Source organism: Palaemon carinicauda, chromosome 2, assembly GCF_036898095.1.
Source record: "Palaemon carinicauda isolate YSFRI2023 chromosome 2, ASM3689809v2, whole genome shotgun sequence".
In the NCBI taxonomy this organism is placed as follows: Eukaryota; Metazoa; Arthropoda; class Malacostraca; order Decapoda; family Palaemonidae; genus Palaemon; species Palaemon carinicauda.
Window position 1 is genome coordinate 54,331,702 of NC_090726.1, and position 14,573 is coordinate 54,346,274.

General features: G+C 42.1%; 1 protein-coding gene across 1 annotated transcript in view; it reads left to right on the forward strand.

Moving 5' to 3' along the window:
* Atg18a (Autophagy-related 18a) overlaps positions 1-13,752 on the forward strand; it is a 160,459-nt gene extending 146,707 nt beyond the window's left edge. Inside the window, exon 11 of the mRNA XM_068356037.1 lies at positions 13,619-13,752. Coding sequence (XP_068212138.1) covers positions 13,619-13,713 — 95 coding nt within the window. The 3' untranslated portion in view covers positions 13,714-13,752. The remainder of the gene's footprint in view (positions 1-13,618) is intronic.
* The last annotated feature ends 821 nt before the right edge of the window (positions 13,753-14,573 follow it).

Genomic DNA, 14,573 nt, shown 5'->3' on the forward strand with positions numbered 1-14,573 from the left:
GTCCATGCTTATCAAAAGTTTTGAGCAGTCCTGCCCTCCTCGCTCCTTGAAGGCTCCTGAGTTGAGTGGGATGTCCTCTTGGTCTAGGACTCCCTTAAGAAACCACCGTTTGAGCCCTTGCGGCAGGCCCTGGCAGATAATTGACCCTGAAGACTGTATTCCTCCTCGCCCTGGCCTCTTCCAAATGCGTGGGCGAATTGCACGGGCTGGCAGCCAACGTTAGTCATTCCATTGGCTGGAAGGAGGCAATCATAACCTTTGTGCCCTCCTTCGTAGCCAAGACCCAGAACCCAGCTGTCTCAGATCCGAGGTTCTCGGAGGTGGTGATCCCAGTCATCCCTAAGTCAGATGACTCGGATGACCTTCTGTTGTGTCCGGTTAGGGCTCTCTGAAAGTACCTGGCATCGATGTCCATGAAGCCCGCCACGAAACACCTGTTTATCTCCACGGGCAAAGTGAGGAAGACGATTTCGAAGAATACGCTTTCCTACTGGCTCGACGAGGTAATTCGAAGGGCGTATGTAGCGAAGGGCAGGTCGGCGCCCTCGTCTGCCAGGCCCCATGATATCAGGTCCATCAGTACATCCATGGCCTTTTCAAAGTATATTTCGGTCAGTGGCACAGGTTCTTATAGCAGGTGTGTGGAAGAGACAGAACACCTTCATTTCCCATTACCTGAAAGACTGCTCCTTAGTGTCTCACGATGAGTACAGACTCGGCCCCATTGTGGTGGCATAACAGAGGATTTAATGCCACGACTTGCACACAATGTTAACATCCGGGGTGGGAGATGCAGTGAGTTCCATACCCCCTCTCCTGCTACATGGCACATATGACAGTTCTACTCCGATGGACATCCCCCAACTTGGGTGAGTGTTATTGCAGGTTTCTTGAAGTTTTTTCCCCAACAGGCCTTCCATATCACCTTGTCTTCTGCCCCTTCCTCGTTTCAGTTCCCACCTCCTAGGCGTAAGTCTCCTGAGAGAGTAGTCCGTGGTTACAATGCATCAGAACAAATATCAAATTCTCAGTAATTTGTATTTTTCCTAGCATACTTACCACGGACTATTCTCGAAGGTATGTCCCATCCTACCTACCCCGCTGGTTCTTGGAAGTAGCTGGTACTTAGACAACCATGGCACCTGGATCGAGTACGAAGGGCGATCTTTTTCCTGTCCTTACCAGGCCTGACACGGCCTTCTTCTTGGTGCATTGTGGGTCAAAGACAATGGAAGGTCGCTTTGCGCAGGGAACATACCTTGAGGCATGTTACTGGACTGAGGCTTTGATGTTTCTCGCCTAGGATGGAGTTTAAACTAAAGAGTAACTCTTGAGAGAGTAGTCCGTGGTAAGTATGCTAGGAAAAATACAAATTACTGAGAATTTGATATTTTATTGAGCATTATTGGGTTCTCTTATCAATGCATGTCCTCTTAATGAAATATGGTTTGATGTAAGATTAGGCAAGGTTGGTGAAAAAGAAAAGGTAAACAGAGAGACTAGAATATTATCTGGTTTAGAGTCTTACTTTGAATGCTGAAGCACTACAACTGTTTAGTCATAGTATCCAAATGTTGAGTAATTCAACATATCAGCTGCCAGTCATGATGTTATTGCTCAAGATTTTATAAATTATTATGAGGAGCTGGCTGAAATTCAAGCTGTTTAATTTGTTTCAGGAAGATAACAAAATCGGTGTTATGTCTACTTCGAGTGACTTCTTTCCAATTGACAAGTATTAGTATGGTATATTATGTAGATTAACCAGGCTACTTGTATTATTATTTTTATTACTACTACTACTACTACTACTACTACTACTACTACTACTACTACTACTACTTGCCAAGCTACAACCCTAGTTGGAAAAGCTGGATGGTATATGCCCAAGGGCTCCAACTGGAAAAATAGTGCAGTTAGGAAAAGAAATAAGGAAATTAATTATGTGAAAAGTAATGAATAAAGAATATAAAATATCTTGATCAGTAACTTCGTTGAAATAGATATGTCATACTGTGTAAACTATGAAGACAGACTTGTCAGTCTCTTCAACATTAAAACATTTGCTGCAAGTTGGGACTTTTGAAGTTCCACCGATTCAACTGCCTGATTAAAAAGATCATTCACAATCTGGTCACAGCTGAAATAAAACTATCAGAATACTGTATAGTACTGAGCCTTATGATAGAAAAGGCGTTCGTTTGTTTCAGATTGCCTTGCCGCATGCAAGACACGGGCTTTTGCATTGGCAGCCCATAAGTTAGAAAAGGCAAGACTGTTAGAATTAACTGTATAACTAGTACTATACTGTATGTACAGAATGGCACAGTCTGAGAAGATCCAAATGCAAAGGATGGTCAAAATTATGAAAAATCATATGCAACATGTACAAAGAACTAACTGAATGACGGTGCCATAGTAATAATATCCAGATCAAGGATAAGAAATTTAATTGAAGAAGAAACTGACTGAATCTGTTTCTCGAAAGTATATTTGCATTGAAAAATTACACCTAAAATTTTAAAAGTGTTGTATATAGTTAAAGAAACATTATCAATGCAGAGATCTGGTTGTTGAGGAGCCACTGTCCTCGACCTTGCACTCATACTGCACTTGAGTTTCGTTAGGGATCAACTTCATGCCCCATACGCTAATTTTATCTTGATCTCTATTAAGGGATTCAGCAACACCATATCTACATTTAGGACTACTGTATTCATTAAATATCCAAGGGTCATTTTAGTATAACTAAAAGACATGGAAGAATGGCAAACATAAAATTGGGTCTGATCTGTTTTAGTTTGTTGCTATCAGAATATGGATTTTTATGAATTATGCTTTTTGCTAAAGATACATAATAGGATTTAGCGTTATTAGATAATCATGAACAGGAATCTCTCTCTCTCTCTCTCTCTCTCTCTCTCTCTCTCTCTCTCTCTCTCTCTCTCTCTCTCTCTCTCTCTCTCTTTGTTCTATGATAGGGCAGAAAATCCTACACCTGACGTAGATTAAGGAACGTGTTGAACCTTTGTACTACTTGTTTTATGGCATATTTATCGAATTCAGGAGTATATTCATAATTTCTGGATTAGTACAGAAAGTACAAGTTAGGCCTAATGGATAGTCCAAGAAGCTGAATGTTCTTATGTATGAAGAATTGTGGTGTACTTATGTTTATTGATTCATTAAGCCAATTACCTATAACTGGGAAAGGTAAGATGGTTATTTATGAAGAGAACTCACTCATCAAACAAAATTGTAGATGGACAATATCTTTTTTGCCATTTACTGCTTTTCATATAGTTATTTGGTCGTGTAATAGAGATAGTTGGAGTTACCACTTTTAATCATTTTACCCTTTCTATGTGGTCATAAGATTTTCACCTAAGTTCCAGGCCCTTTTTGGGGGATGTCTTACTCAATTCATCTTATCAATAAAACTATTAGCGCTAAGAATTAAAACACGAAAGTAGTGCATAGCAATGATATCATTTAGTGTGAACAGCATGGATGACTTTTTTTAAGGATAGGACCATCTTGCTGGATAACCCAGACTTCTGTGCTTTCTTTCTGGTGAACCTCTTTGATGATAGGAAGTTTAACCGCTCTGCAGTTTCATCATAGAAATCTGCCCGATGAAACCTCCTCAAGAAAACTTTTGTCTTATCTAGATTCAGAAACATTTTACAAAATTACTGTCCTGTCCTTTGCTTTGCTTTGGCCGTCTTGACGAATTACTATGTCCTGGTCACTCAATAGAATCCTTGATATCTTGTTAATATTAGATAACTTGACTTCCCTAAAAGAGTTTCTTCAGAGGGCAGTATTTTTAAAAACAGCTTCAGAAGCAGGAGGAGCGGAATTACGACATTCCTTGTAGAACGGGAGTTTCTCACCATAGGCCGTCTTCTGATACTGACTCTGCGTTTTTTCTATCTACCCAAAAATTAAATGTTCCTTCATAGATTGGATCCTCTCTATATCTCAGTGTACAGTCTCATTGTGAAAACTTTTGTCTGGTGTCCACCCTGCAATCTTATTTGCTGAGATCAACATCATCAGAAAGTAGTCTGTTTCAGAATACCCAGACCAACAAGACTGATTCTACAGCAGCTATATGTTGTCTCATATCCTTCGTCATCATTAAGGCAGATCCACACTTCATCCATAAAATACCAAAGAAAAATTGGATCTTAATAAGCCTTTTTTGCTAATATGCAGTGTTAAGGTAACCAGACCTTTATTGGATGGTCTAGGTATAGGGTGTTTATAAGACAACCTGAAAACAATCCAAACAGTTCAGCATGCTTGCATTGAAGTTAGCTTGATCATGCCACATAAAGTGTTAACTCTGGTAAGGGAGGATTCCCTCAGCAAAGGTACTATGATGTATATTTAACTTCCTTTCCAGGAATTCCCTCTCCTGAGGTAAGTGGATTGACTCATTGGTTCTTTCCATTCATGCATGTAATTATAGATTATTCGTTTACTTGGTTATAGGCTACTTGGTCTATCATGCTGTGTTACTACTCCTTGAGGACTAAAAAGTTACTAACCTCCAAAAAGGGATTTTGATGAAAGAATAACCATTTTTGGCTGGGTGCTTATGCGGTCCCCAAAACTTTCCTGCCACTAGATTTGTGAGGGGAGGTGGAGAATATATCTAGAATATATTCCAATAGGGAGAAAGATGATGTAAGGTGCCAAGCAAAGTTCCAGGTGACATTGCCATCTTTCTTTAGAGTAGTAATAATTTTCAGTGAAAAATGTGGTTTTCACTAGCAGTTGAATTTAGCTTTGTAAGATCTTTGATAGGTTCAGAAAAGCTTGAACCTTTTGGTCTCCCTTATACATACCGAGCCAGTGCTTTGCACGCTGATATTCTGGCCCTTGGGCAGAAAAGGCAATATTCTTTCTTATATCCTGTCGTATTTGATTCCATGTTCTATCTTTTAAAGGAAAGTCCTTACGACCACACACCACCTCCCAAAAACAGATTTTTTCCTTGTCAAAACCCCCTTATCACCACTGTACTATGTGCATTTGAAGCTATTTTGTCATGAAAGGAAAAGGGCTCAGAATTTCAGGATTTACTTAAGTGGTTATTAATTGTAATTACTCGATAGTATATCTCAACTGCTTTGGATTTATATTAAAGTATACTAAAGCAAAAACCATGTGGAGAGAGAGTTTTCATCATTATCTTAAAGTTTGCCATGAAAAACTGCAAAGCAGTTGTTCCAATATTCACTAAATGGTGCCTGACAGTGGAGATCTGTTTCTTAATTTTAACTCTTTGAGACATTAAGTAATGTATGCGATTATTTTCATACAGAATAATAATAAAAAGCTATCATCTTTTTCAAAACTCATAAAAATGAATTTTATAAATTCTTTTAGAACATTACATGTAACTAAGCTTGATAGATAGAAGATTATAGAGTTGGGTTCCTAATAGCAAGTAAACAAGTAATCGGAACGGGTTTTTAGCAAACTGGGACTATTACTTTACCAATCAGCAATGGTAATCGTTAGCAAGTAAGTATGTATACAGCACAAAACTTAATAGTAGTTATTGGTGTGCTCCAACAGTGGAACTTCCTCCGCAATGTAAGTCTATAATGAACCAGAAGGTTTTATTAGTTATCAGGAAATTGGGACAATTATTTAACAAATTAATTGTTGTTAGGTAATTTTTTAAAACATGTCAGTTGTAAACATGTTTAGTTGTTTAGGGTTAGCCATAGAAATATGTTGTAAGTATTATGCACATATATTAAAAAGAGTACAGTACTCTACATCTTAAGTTGCCTCTTTAGTTATGATCAGAAAATAATTAAACGAAGTGTTTCACCATGTACATTTTTTACCAAATAATGATTGCATTTGGCATTATTGCAAGATATAAATTTTTACCTTAATATTTTTCTTATTTGTGAAATAATTGTCCCAATAAATTGCCTGTTTTCCCATATTGCATTGGAAAACCTAATTTTTCCCAAAACATATCCCAATTTAAGATGAATGAAATGCTGTTTTATATATAAATTCAACTCCCTCACCATGTTAGGATAGGCTAACCTATGATCACCCTTACCAGAGCTCAAACAGCCTAGGTTAACTGGATGCAGTTAAATATAAAGTTTGACGAATGAAAAATGAATAACAGTGGTATGATTGTATTCCATTAGCTTCTATAGTCCATTTCTTCTAGCGAGTCATATTTGCACCGACTCGCAACGGTGTCCTTAGCTCGGAAAAGTTTCCTGGTCGCTGATTGGTTAGAATTATCTTGTTCAACCAATCAGCGATCAGGAAACTTTTCCGAGCTAAAAGGGCACCGCTGCGAGTCGGTGCAAATATGACTCGCTAAAAGAAATGGACTATACTGATTGACTCTCCAGGTCTATCCATCAATCTATTTAAGGACCTACCATCTCAATGAGAGAAAAACCCATTTAAGTCTGAATAATTTTGACTAACAATTAATGAAAGAAAAATGAGAATAAGACATTTTTGGTAAAGCTATGCATTTTCTGTTGTTGGATCTATTTTTAAGTATCATTGTATTTCCATAGTTGTGGGCACCATTTTCTATTTGCCAGCTATACAGTAGATGTAAGATATGAAGACTGATACTGTTAATACTGTATTATTTATTTAATATCTGGAACTTGTGCCATTTAATACTTAAGTGTAATGGAACAAAAAGCCCTGTAGTTGCATTATAAGGTAAAGATTAACAGATTGAACAGCAGTTTGGAAAAAGGGAAGCGAGAAAATTGGTAAAGTGGAAGGCTATAAAATGGACACAACATGGACTGAAGGGATGCTCCAAAGACCCATAGTAATGCATATACTGCAGTGCACTTCATTAGGTGCAGTGACAACAATATTTCCCCCACATGAACCAGTGCTATTGCTGTTTTCATTAATTTTGTCACAATGAAGAAATTTAGCCCCCCTGAAAAGGCACCATTGGCTACTGTATTCTGTTGTATAGCCTAATTTTCCTTCTCTCTTAAATTACTATCGTGAATTTAAGAGATAAAATTGTGTAAAGTAATTTGTACTGTATATGATTTTTCCTTGTGAATGTTTGCTTGGCCTAGAGTTAGATATGTACTCTTCTGAAAAGTAAATTTTCAATATTTAACTTAGCCGGTGATTATAATAGCTGCAACTCTGTTGCCCGACAGACAACTCTACGGTAAAAACTCGCCAGCGATCGCTACACAGGTTGCGGGTGTGCCCAACAGCGCCATCTGTCGTCCAGATACCCAGTACTCAATGTAAACAAAGACTCAATTTTCTCTCTGTCGAGCTATCGACAAGACGTACAAACTCTTTTTGATAACGGATTCTTTGTTGATGACTTTTTGATAGTTTTTGAATTTCCCTTTGACCAATTCAAAATGGCTGACCCTTCACAAGTCCCAAAATTTAGGAAGTGCAATGCTAGGGACTGTTCAAGGCGTCTTCCGAAGGCTTCTATCGACCCTCACACTGTTTGCTCCAATTGTCGGGATAAAACCTGTCAATTGGAAGATCGGTGTGAGGAGTGCGTTGGGCTTTCGGAATTCGATTTTATCGAATTCCAAAAGTATACACGTAGGCTAGAGAGAGATAGAGTTAGGAGAAGTTCTTCTCGTTCTGTTGATATATCCTCTCCTCATGCCCCACAACCTATTCCTTCCCCTGTAGTGGTTGCTCCTAACCCCCCTCCTGGCACTCAGGATCCTTCGATGGCTGATATGATGCGTGCCATCCAGGCTCTGGGTGAGAGAGTTGAGTCCCTTGCTAGTGACCGTAATCAGCTCATGGCGGATGTGAGGGAGCTTAAGTGCAAAAGTGCAGTGGGAAGTGCTAAAGTGCCGAGTGATTGTGTTGTGGATAGTGTTGCGCTTGAGGGTTCGTCTGTTCGTGCCTGTCGTCCTCCTAGTCCGGGACCTCTTGCAAGCTCCCAAGTACAGGGGAGAAGCAATGTCGTACGACAAATGGGTTCGAGAGGCTTTAATCAGCGAACAGACGTTCCCTCCGTGGTATCGGGCGTATCTACCCAAGATCGCCCCTACCTAACTAAGACGAGAGAGCCCATTTATACCTCGTCTTCGGAAGGTGTTTCTCGCAAGAAACCCTGGACCAAGGTCTCACGACCGCTTAACGCAAGTCGGTCCCTTCAGCGCAAGTCCAACGGCCCGGTTGTAGCCACTGGGTCAGTTCGGACTCGCTGCCGTCATCCGATGACTGCTCACCGCCTAAGAGAGGCAAAGCGGTACCGCTTCAGACAGTAACACCGTCTGTCGCCGCACCTGCTCCTATAGACCCTAAGTGGTCTCTACTGCAAGACATGCAGTCTAAACTAACGTCTCTAATGCAGGACTTTCGTGCGGAGAAGGTTGCTGCCGCACCAGCTACAACCTTCCACACGATTGGTTGTTCGTCCTGTGGACGCTGAGGTAACCTTCTCACGCACACCAGTTGAGAGAGTTCCGCCACCCATGCGTTCCAGTGTGATCTGCCAGCCGCATGTTGACGTTAAGCGACGCACGGAGGTCTCCGTTGACGTTCGGGAGGTTCACCAACCGTCAGAGTTGCTTTGTTTTGACGCGGTGCGTCAACCTCCGCAACCCAGTGTGGTTTCCACTGCGCACCCACATCAGTCTAGACAGTCTGGAGTAGACGCTGTGCGTCCCCGCGCTGCCATGGTTGTTGCCAGTTCACAGACTGGGCAGCAGTTCCATGACGTTGCGTCCGGCTCAGTCACGCATGCACCCGTGCGACCGGACTCAGCGAACCAGCCGTTACCCACTCCGTTGCCGTTTCCTCATCAGTTATCGGATGAGGGACTTTCTGATGATGATGTTGCTGCACACATAGATGAACCACAATCAGAATTGGACGAGCCTAAGTCTTCTCAACCCTCTTTGGACTTTAGGAAAGTTTTGGCCATTTTCAAAGAGATGTTTCCGGACCAGTTTGTTTCTGTGGCTCCTCGTTCTCCTCCGTCAGAGTTTGTGTTAGGCATGCCGTCTACCGCTCCTGCCTTTACTAGACTCGTCCTCGCACGCTCGTCCAAGAGAGCTTTGCGGGTGTTAGGAGAATGGTTGCAGTCCAAGAAGAGTTTAGGGAAGACAGCCTTTACATTTCCCCCTGCTAGACTCTCTTCTAGATCGAGCGTCTGGTATGCCACGGGAGAAGTTCTCGGCTTGGGAGTTCCTGCCTCTGCCCAGGGCGACTTCTCAAGCCTCGTAGACTCTCCCCGCCGCCTTGCCATGAGACGCTCAAAGATATGTTGGTCATCATCGGACCTGGACCACCTTTTGAAAGGTATCTTTAGGGCCTTCGAAGTTTTTAACTTCTTAGACTGGTGTCTAGGAGCCCTAAGCAGAAAGATCTCTCCGACAGAGAAAGAGTCTTCCTTGCTCATTATGTCCTGCATGGACAAGGCCATACGTGATGGGTCTAGTGAGCTTGCTGCATCATTTGTGTCCGGAGTCCTTAAAAAGCGTGAAAACCTATGCTCATTCCTTTCAGCTGGAGTTACACCGTGCCAGAGATCCGAGCTTCTTTTTGCTCCTCTTTCCAAGTGCCTTTTTCCAGAAGATCTGATTAAGGAAATAGCCGCTTCATTGATACAGAAGGACACTCACGATCTTGTTGCGTCCTCCGCTCGCAAAGCTACCCCTTTGCCTACCTTGTCAGCTAGACCAAGGATGGACACTCCAGCGTCCCGTTTTATTCCGCCCTTTCGTGGCAGAGCCTCCAGCAGAGGAGGTGCTCGTGCCGAAGGGAAGCGAGGAAAGAAGAAAGGAACCAAGTCCTTTAAGGGCAGAGTCTGACTGCCAGCTTCTTCAGACAGCAGTGGGAGCCAGACTCAAGAACTTCTGGCAGACCTGGGAAGAGAGAGGCGCAGATGCACAATCTGTGAAGTTGCTCAGAGAGGGGTACAAGATCCCGTTTGTACGGAAACCCCCTCTAGCAACGTCTCCCATCGATCTCTCTCCCAGGTACAGAGAGGAAGACAAGAGACGAGCCTTGAAACAGGAGGTGTCTCTTTTACTAGAGAAGGGAGCAGTGGTCAGAGTCTCGGACCTTCAATCTCCGGGATTCTACAACCGACTCTTCTTGGTGTCAAAGAAGACAGGAGGGTGGAGGCCGGTGCTAGACGTCAGTGCTCTGAATGTCTTTGTCACAAAGCAGACGTTCTCCATGGAGACCTCAAAGTCAGTCTTAGCAGCGGTCAGAAGGGAAGACTGGATGGTCTCTTTAGACCTAAGGGACGCCTACTTCCACGTCCCCATCCACCCGGACTCCCAACCTTTTCTGAGATTCGTTTTCGAAAAGGTTGTCTACCAGTTTCAAGCCCTGTGCTTTGGCCTAAGCACAGCTCCTCTTGTGTTTACGAGGCTGATGAGGAATGTAGCCAAATTCCTTCATTTAGCGGACATCCGAGCCTCCCTCTATTTGGACAACTGGCTTCTCAGAGCTTCTTCCAGTCGTCGCTGTCTGAAGGATCTAAAGTGGACTCTAGATCTGACCAAGGAATTGGGTCTCCTTGTCAATATGGAAAAGTCACAACTGGTCCCATCCCAAACTATTGTGTATTTAGGGATGGAGATTCACAGTCTAGCTTTTCGGGCTTTTCCGTCGGCCCCCAGAACAAGCCAAGCCCAGTTATGCATCCAGAACATGCTGAAGAAGGAACGATGTTCAGTCAGGAAGTGGATGAGTCTGATAGGGACGCTATCATCCCTGGAACAGTTTGTGTCATTAGGAAGACTACACCTCCGTCCTCTTCAATACCACCTAGCATTTCACTGGAAAAAGGACAAGACGCTAGAAGCGGTCTCGATCCCCATTTCCGAGAAGATGAAGTCTTGCCTGACTTGGTGGAAGGACAGTATCAGCCTAAGAGAGGGTCTTCCCCTGGCTGTTCAGACTCCCAACCACGTTCTCTTCTCGGACGCATCGGACGTAGGCTGGGGCGCGACATTAGACGGTCGGGAATGTTCGGGACTATGGAACTCGAGTCAAAGGATAATGCATATCAACTGCAAGGAGCTACTGGCAGTACATCTGGCCTTGAAAAGCTTCAGGTCTCTCCTTCAAGGCAAAGTGGTGGAAGTGAACTCGGACAACACCACTGCCTTGGCGTACATCTCCAAGCAAGGAGGGACCCACTCACTGACGTTGTACGAGATCGCAAGAGACCTGCTCATCTGGTCAAAAGGTCAAAACATATCACTAGTAACGAGGTTCATCCAAGGCAACTTGAATGTCATGGCAGATTGTCTCAGTCGGAAGGGGCAAGTCATTCCAACAGAATGGACCCTCCACAAGGATGTATGCAAGAGACTTGGGGCCAACCAACCATAGATCTCTTTGCAACCTCGATGACCAAGAGGCTCCCAATATATTGCTCACCCATCCCAGACCCAGCAGCAATACACATAGATGCCTTTCTCCTAGATTAGTCGCATCTAGATCTATACGCATTCCCACCGTTCAAGATTGTCAACAAGGTACTGCAGAAGTTCGCCTCTCACGAAGGGACAAGGTTGACGCTAGTTGCTCCCCTCTGGCCCGCGAGAGAATGGTTCACCGAGGTACTTCGATGGCTAGTAGACGTTCCCAGAAGTCTTCCTCTAAGGGTGGACCTTCTACGTCAGCCACACGTAAAGAAGGTACACCAAAGCCTCCACGCTCTTCGTCTGACTGCCTTCAGACTATCGAAAGACTCTCGAGAGCTAGAGGCTTTTCGAAGGAGGCAGCCAGTGCGATTGCTAGAGCAAGGAGAACATCCACCCTTAGAGTCTACCAATCGAAGTGGGAAGTCTTCCGAAACTGGTGCAAGTCAGTATCTGTATCCTCGACCAGTACCTCTGTAGCTCAGATAGCTGACTTTCTCTTATACCTGAGAAAAGAACGATCACTTTCAGCTCCCACTATCAAGGGCTACAGAAGCATGTTGGCATCGGTCTTCCGGCATAGAGGCTTAGATCTTTCCAACAATAAAGATCTACAGGACCTCCTTAAGTCTTTTGAGACCACGAAGGAGCGTCGCTTGGTTACACCTGGTTGGAATTTAGACGTGGTACTAAGATTCCTCATGTCAGACAGGTTTGAGCCGCTACAATCAGCCTCCCTGAAAGATCTCACCTTAAAGACACTTTTCCTGGTATGCTTAGCCACAGCTAAAAGAGTCAGTGAGATTCATGCCTTCAGCAAGAACATCGGATTTTCGTCAGAAAAAGCTACATGTTCTCTACAACTTGGTTTTCTAGCCAAAAATGAGCTACCTTCTCGACCTTGGCCGAAATCGTTCGATATTCCCAGCTTATCGAATATTGTAGGCAATGAACTAGAAAGAGTCTTATGCCCTGTGAGAGCTCTTAAGTTCTATTTAAAACGAACTAAACCTTTACGAGGCCTATCTGAAGCTTTATGGTGTTCAGTTAAGAAACCATCTTTGCCTATGTCAAAGAATGCTTTATCCTATTTTATCAGACTGTTAATACGAGAAGCTCATTCCCATCTGAGTGAGGAAGACCAAGCATTGCTGAAGGTAAGGACACACGAAGTTAGAGCTGTCGCAACTTCCGTGGCCTTTAAGCAAAATAGATCTCTGCGAAGTATAATGGACGCAACCTATTGGAGAAGCAAGTCAGTGTTTGCGTCTTTTTATCTAAAGGATGTCCAGTCTCTTTACGAGGACTGCTACACACTGGGACCATTCGTAGCAGCGAGTGCAGTAGTGGGTGAGGGCTCAACCACTACAATTCCCTAATTCCATACCCTTTTAATCTTTCTCTTGAAATGTTTTTATTGTTGTTTTTGGGTTGTCCGGAAGGCTAAGAAGCCTTTCGCATCCTGGTTGATTTGGCGGGTGGTCAAAGTCATTTCTTGAGAGCGCCTAGATTAGGGGTTTTGATGAGGTCCTGTTGTATGGGTTGCAACCCTTGATACTTCAGATCCTAGGGGTCGATCAGCATCCTAAGAGGATCGCGAGGCTCCGTAAGGAAGACGTACTTAAAAGGCAGAGTAATTGTTCAAGTCGACTTCCTTACCAGGTACCTATTTATTTTGTTTTTGTTATTTTGATAACTTCTAAAATGAAATAAAAACTCTTAGCTCATAAAAGTGTAAACATATATTGCTGGTCTCTACCCACCCCCCTGGGTGTGAATCAGCTATTATAATCACCGGGTAAGTTAAATATTGAAAAATGTTATTTTGATAATAAAATAAATTTTTTAATATACTTACCCGGTGATTATAAATTAAAGGACCCTCCCTTCCTCCCCAATAGAGACGCAGTGGGACGAGGAGAAAATTGAGTCTTTGTTTACATTGAGTACTGGGTATCTGGACGACAGATGGCGCTGTTGGGCACACCCGCAACCTGTGTAGCGATCGCTGGCGAGTTTTTACCGTAGAGTTGTCTGTCGGGCAACAGAGTTGCAGCTATTATAATCACCGGGTAAGTATATTCAAAAATTTATTTTATTATCAAAATAACATATTTTTGATGAAAGCTCTATACTTACAATATGAAAGGAAGTTACTAACTAATTATTTTTGTAATACACTACAGTATTTGTCTGTATTTTGACAGATTCAGACAAGATGAGTGAAATGGCAGCAGCATGTGAATCTCCTCCAAAGAGTGTCCTTAAATTCGATGATGAGAAAGAGTTCCCGCCAGTGTGAACAAATTTTTCGTTCTAGTAAATAAAAAAGAATATTATCTTTTGTATTATTATTTTTGGGCCTGAATTGGTCAGGTTTTGGTTAACCTGAAGCACTGAAGTTTCTTTTGTATTTTCTGAATAGCATTTAGGATTTTTAAGGCATGTATTTTGACTGCTAGCTATTCCTTTGTACATTTGTAATATTGTGATAAAGCCTTCCTAACAGAGGAAATATATGTAATATTAGTGATTATATTCACAGTAGATTAAGAGAGGCACTAATGTTTTTTTATATTTTGCTCTATAACATCATAATATTTTCCTTCATTCAACATGCAGAAATAATAGTGCAAGGGGACATACATTACTGGGAAAAATTGCTCAAGTATAGGTTCTTGAAAAATTTTCACATGCCTCAAACATATCTAAAGAAAAATCTGGTAAGTGAGATATTTAAATTTATTTTATGAAAACGTGGAAGACAATTCACAGGTATGAGAAAACTCTGTCACCTACAAATAAACATTGAAGATTTGTAGAATTGTAGTGGCATACTCACAAGACAATCAGCTGTTGGTAATAGAAAATATATTATGCAAAATGTTCATTGGTAAACTTGGAACTTTCCCCTCTAACTGAAAAAGAAATTTAGTTATTTCATCGCAAAAGTATGCCAACAGCGATTGTCTTAACGAGACATTATTGTGAATGCTAAGATCAAGAGTTAATATTTTATGAAAGAAAGAATATATATATATTGAATTGAGGAAATATTGTATCCAACACACGATGATACAGTTCATCTTGCCCAGTTGCATTAGATAGCAAGAGAAATTTTTGGAACATGGCTGTTGAATAGTCTTTAACTGAACAACTGTG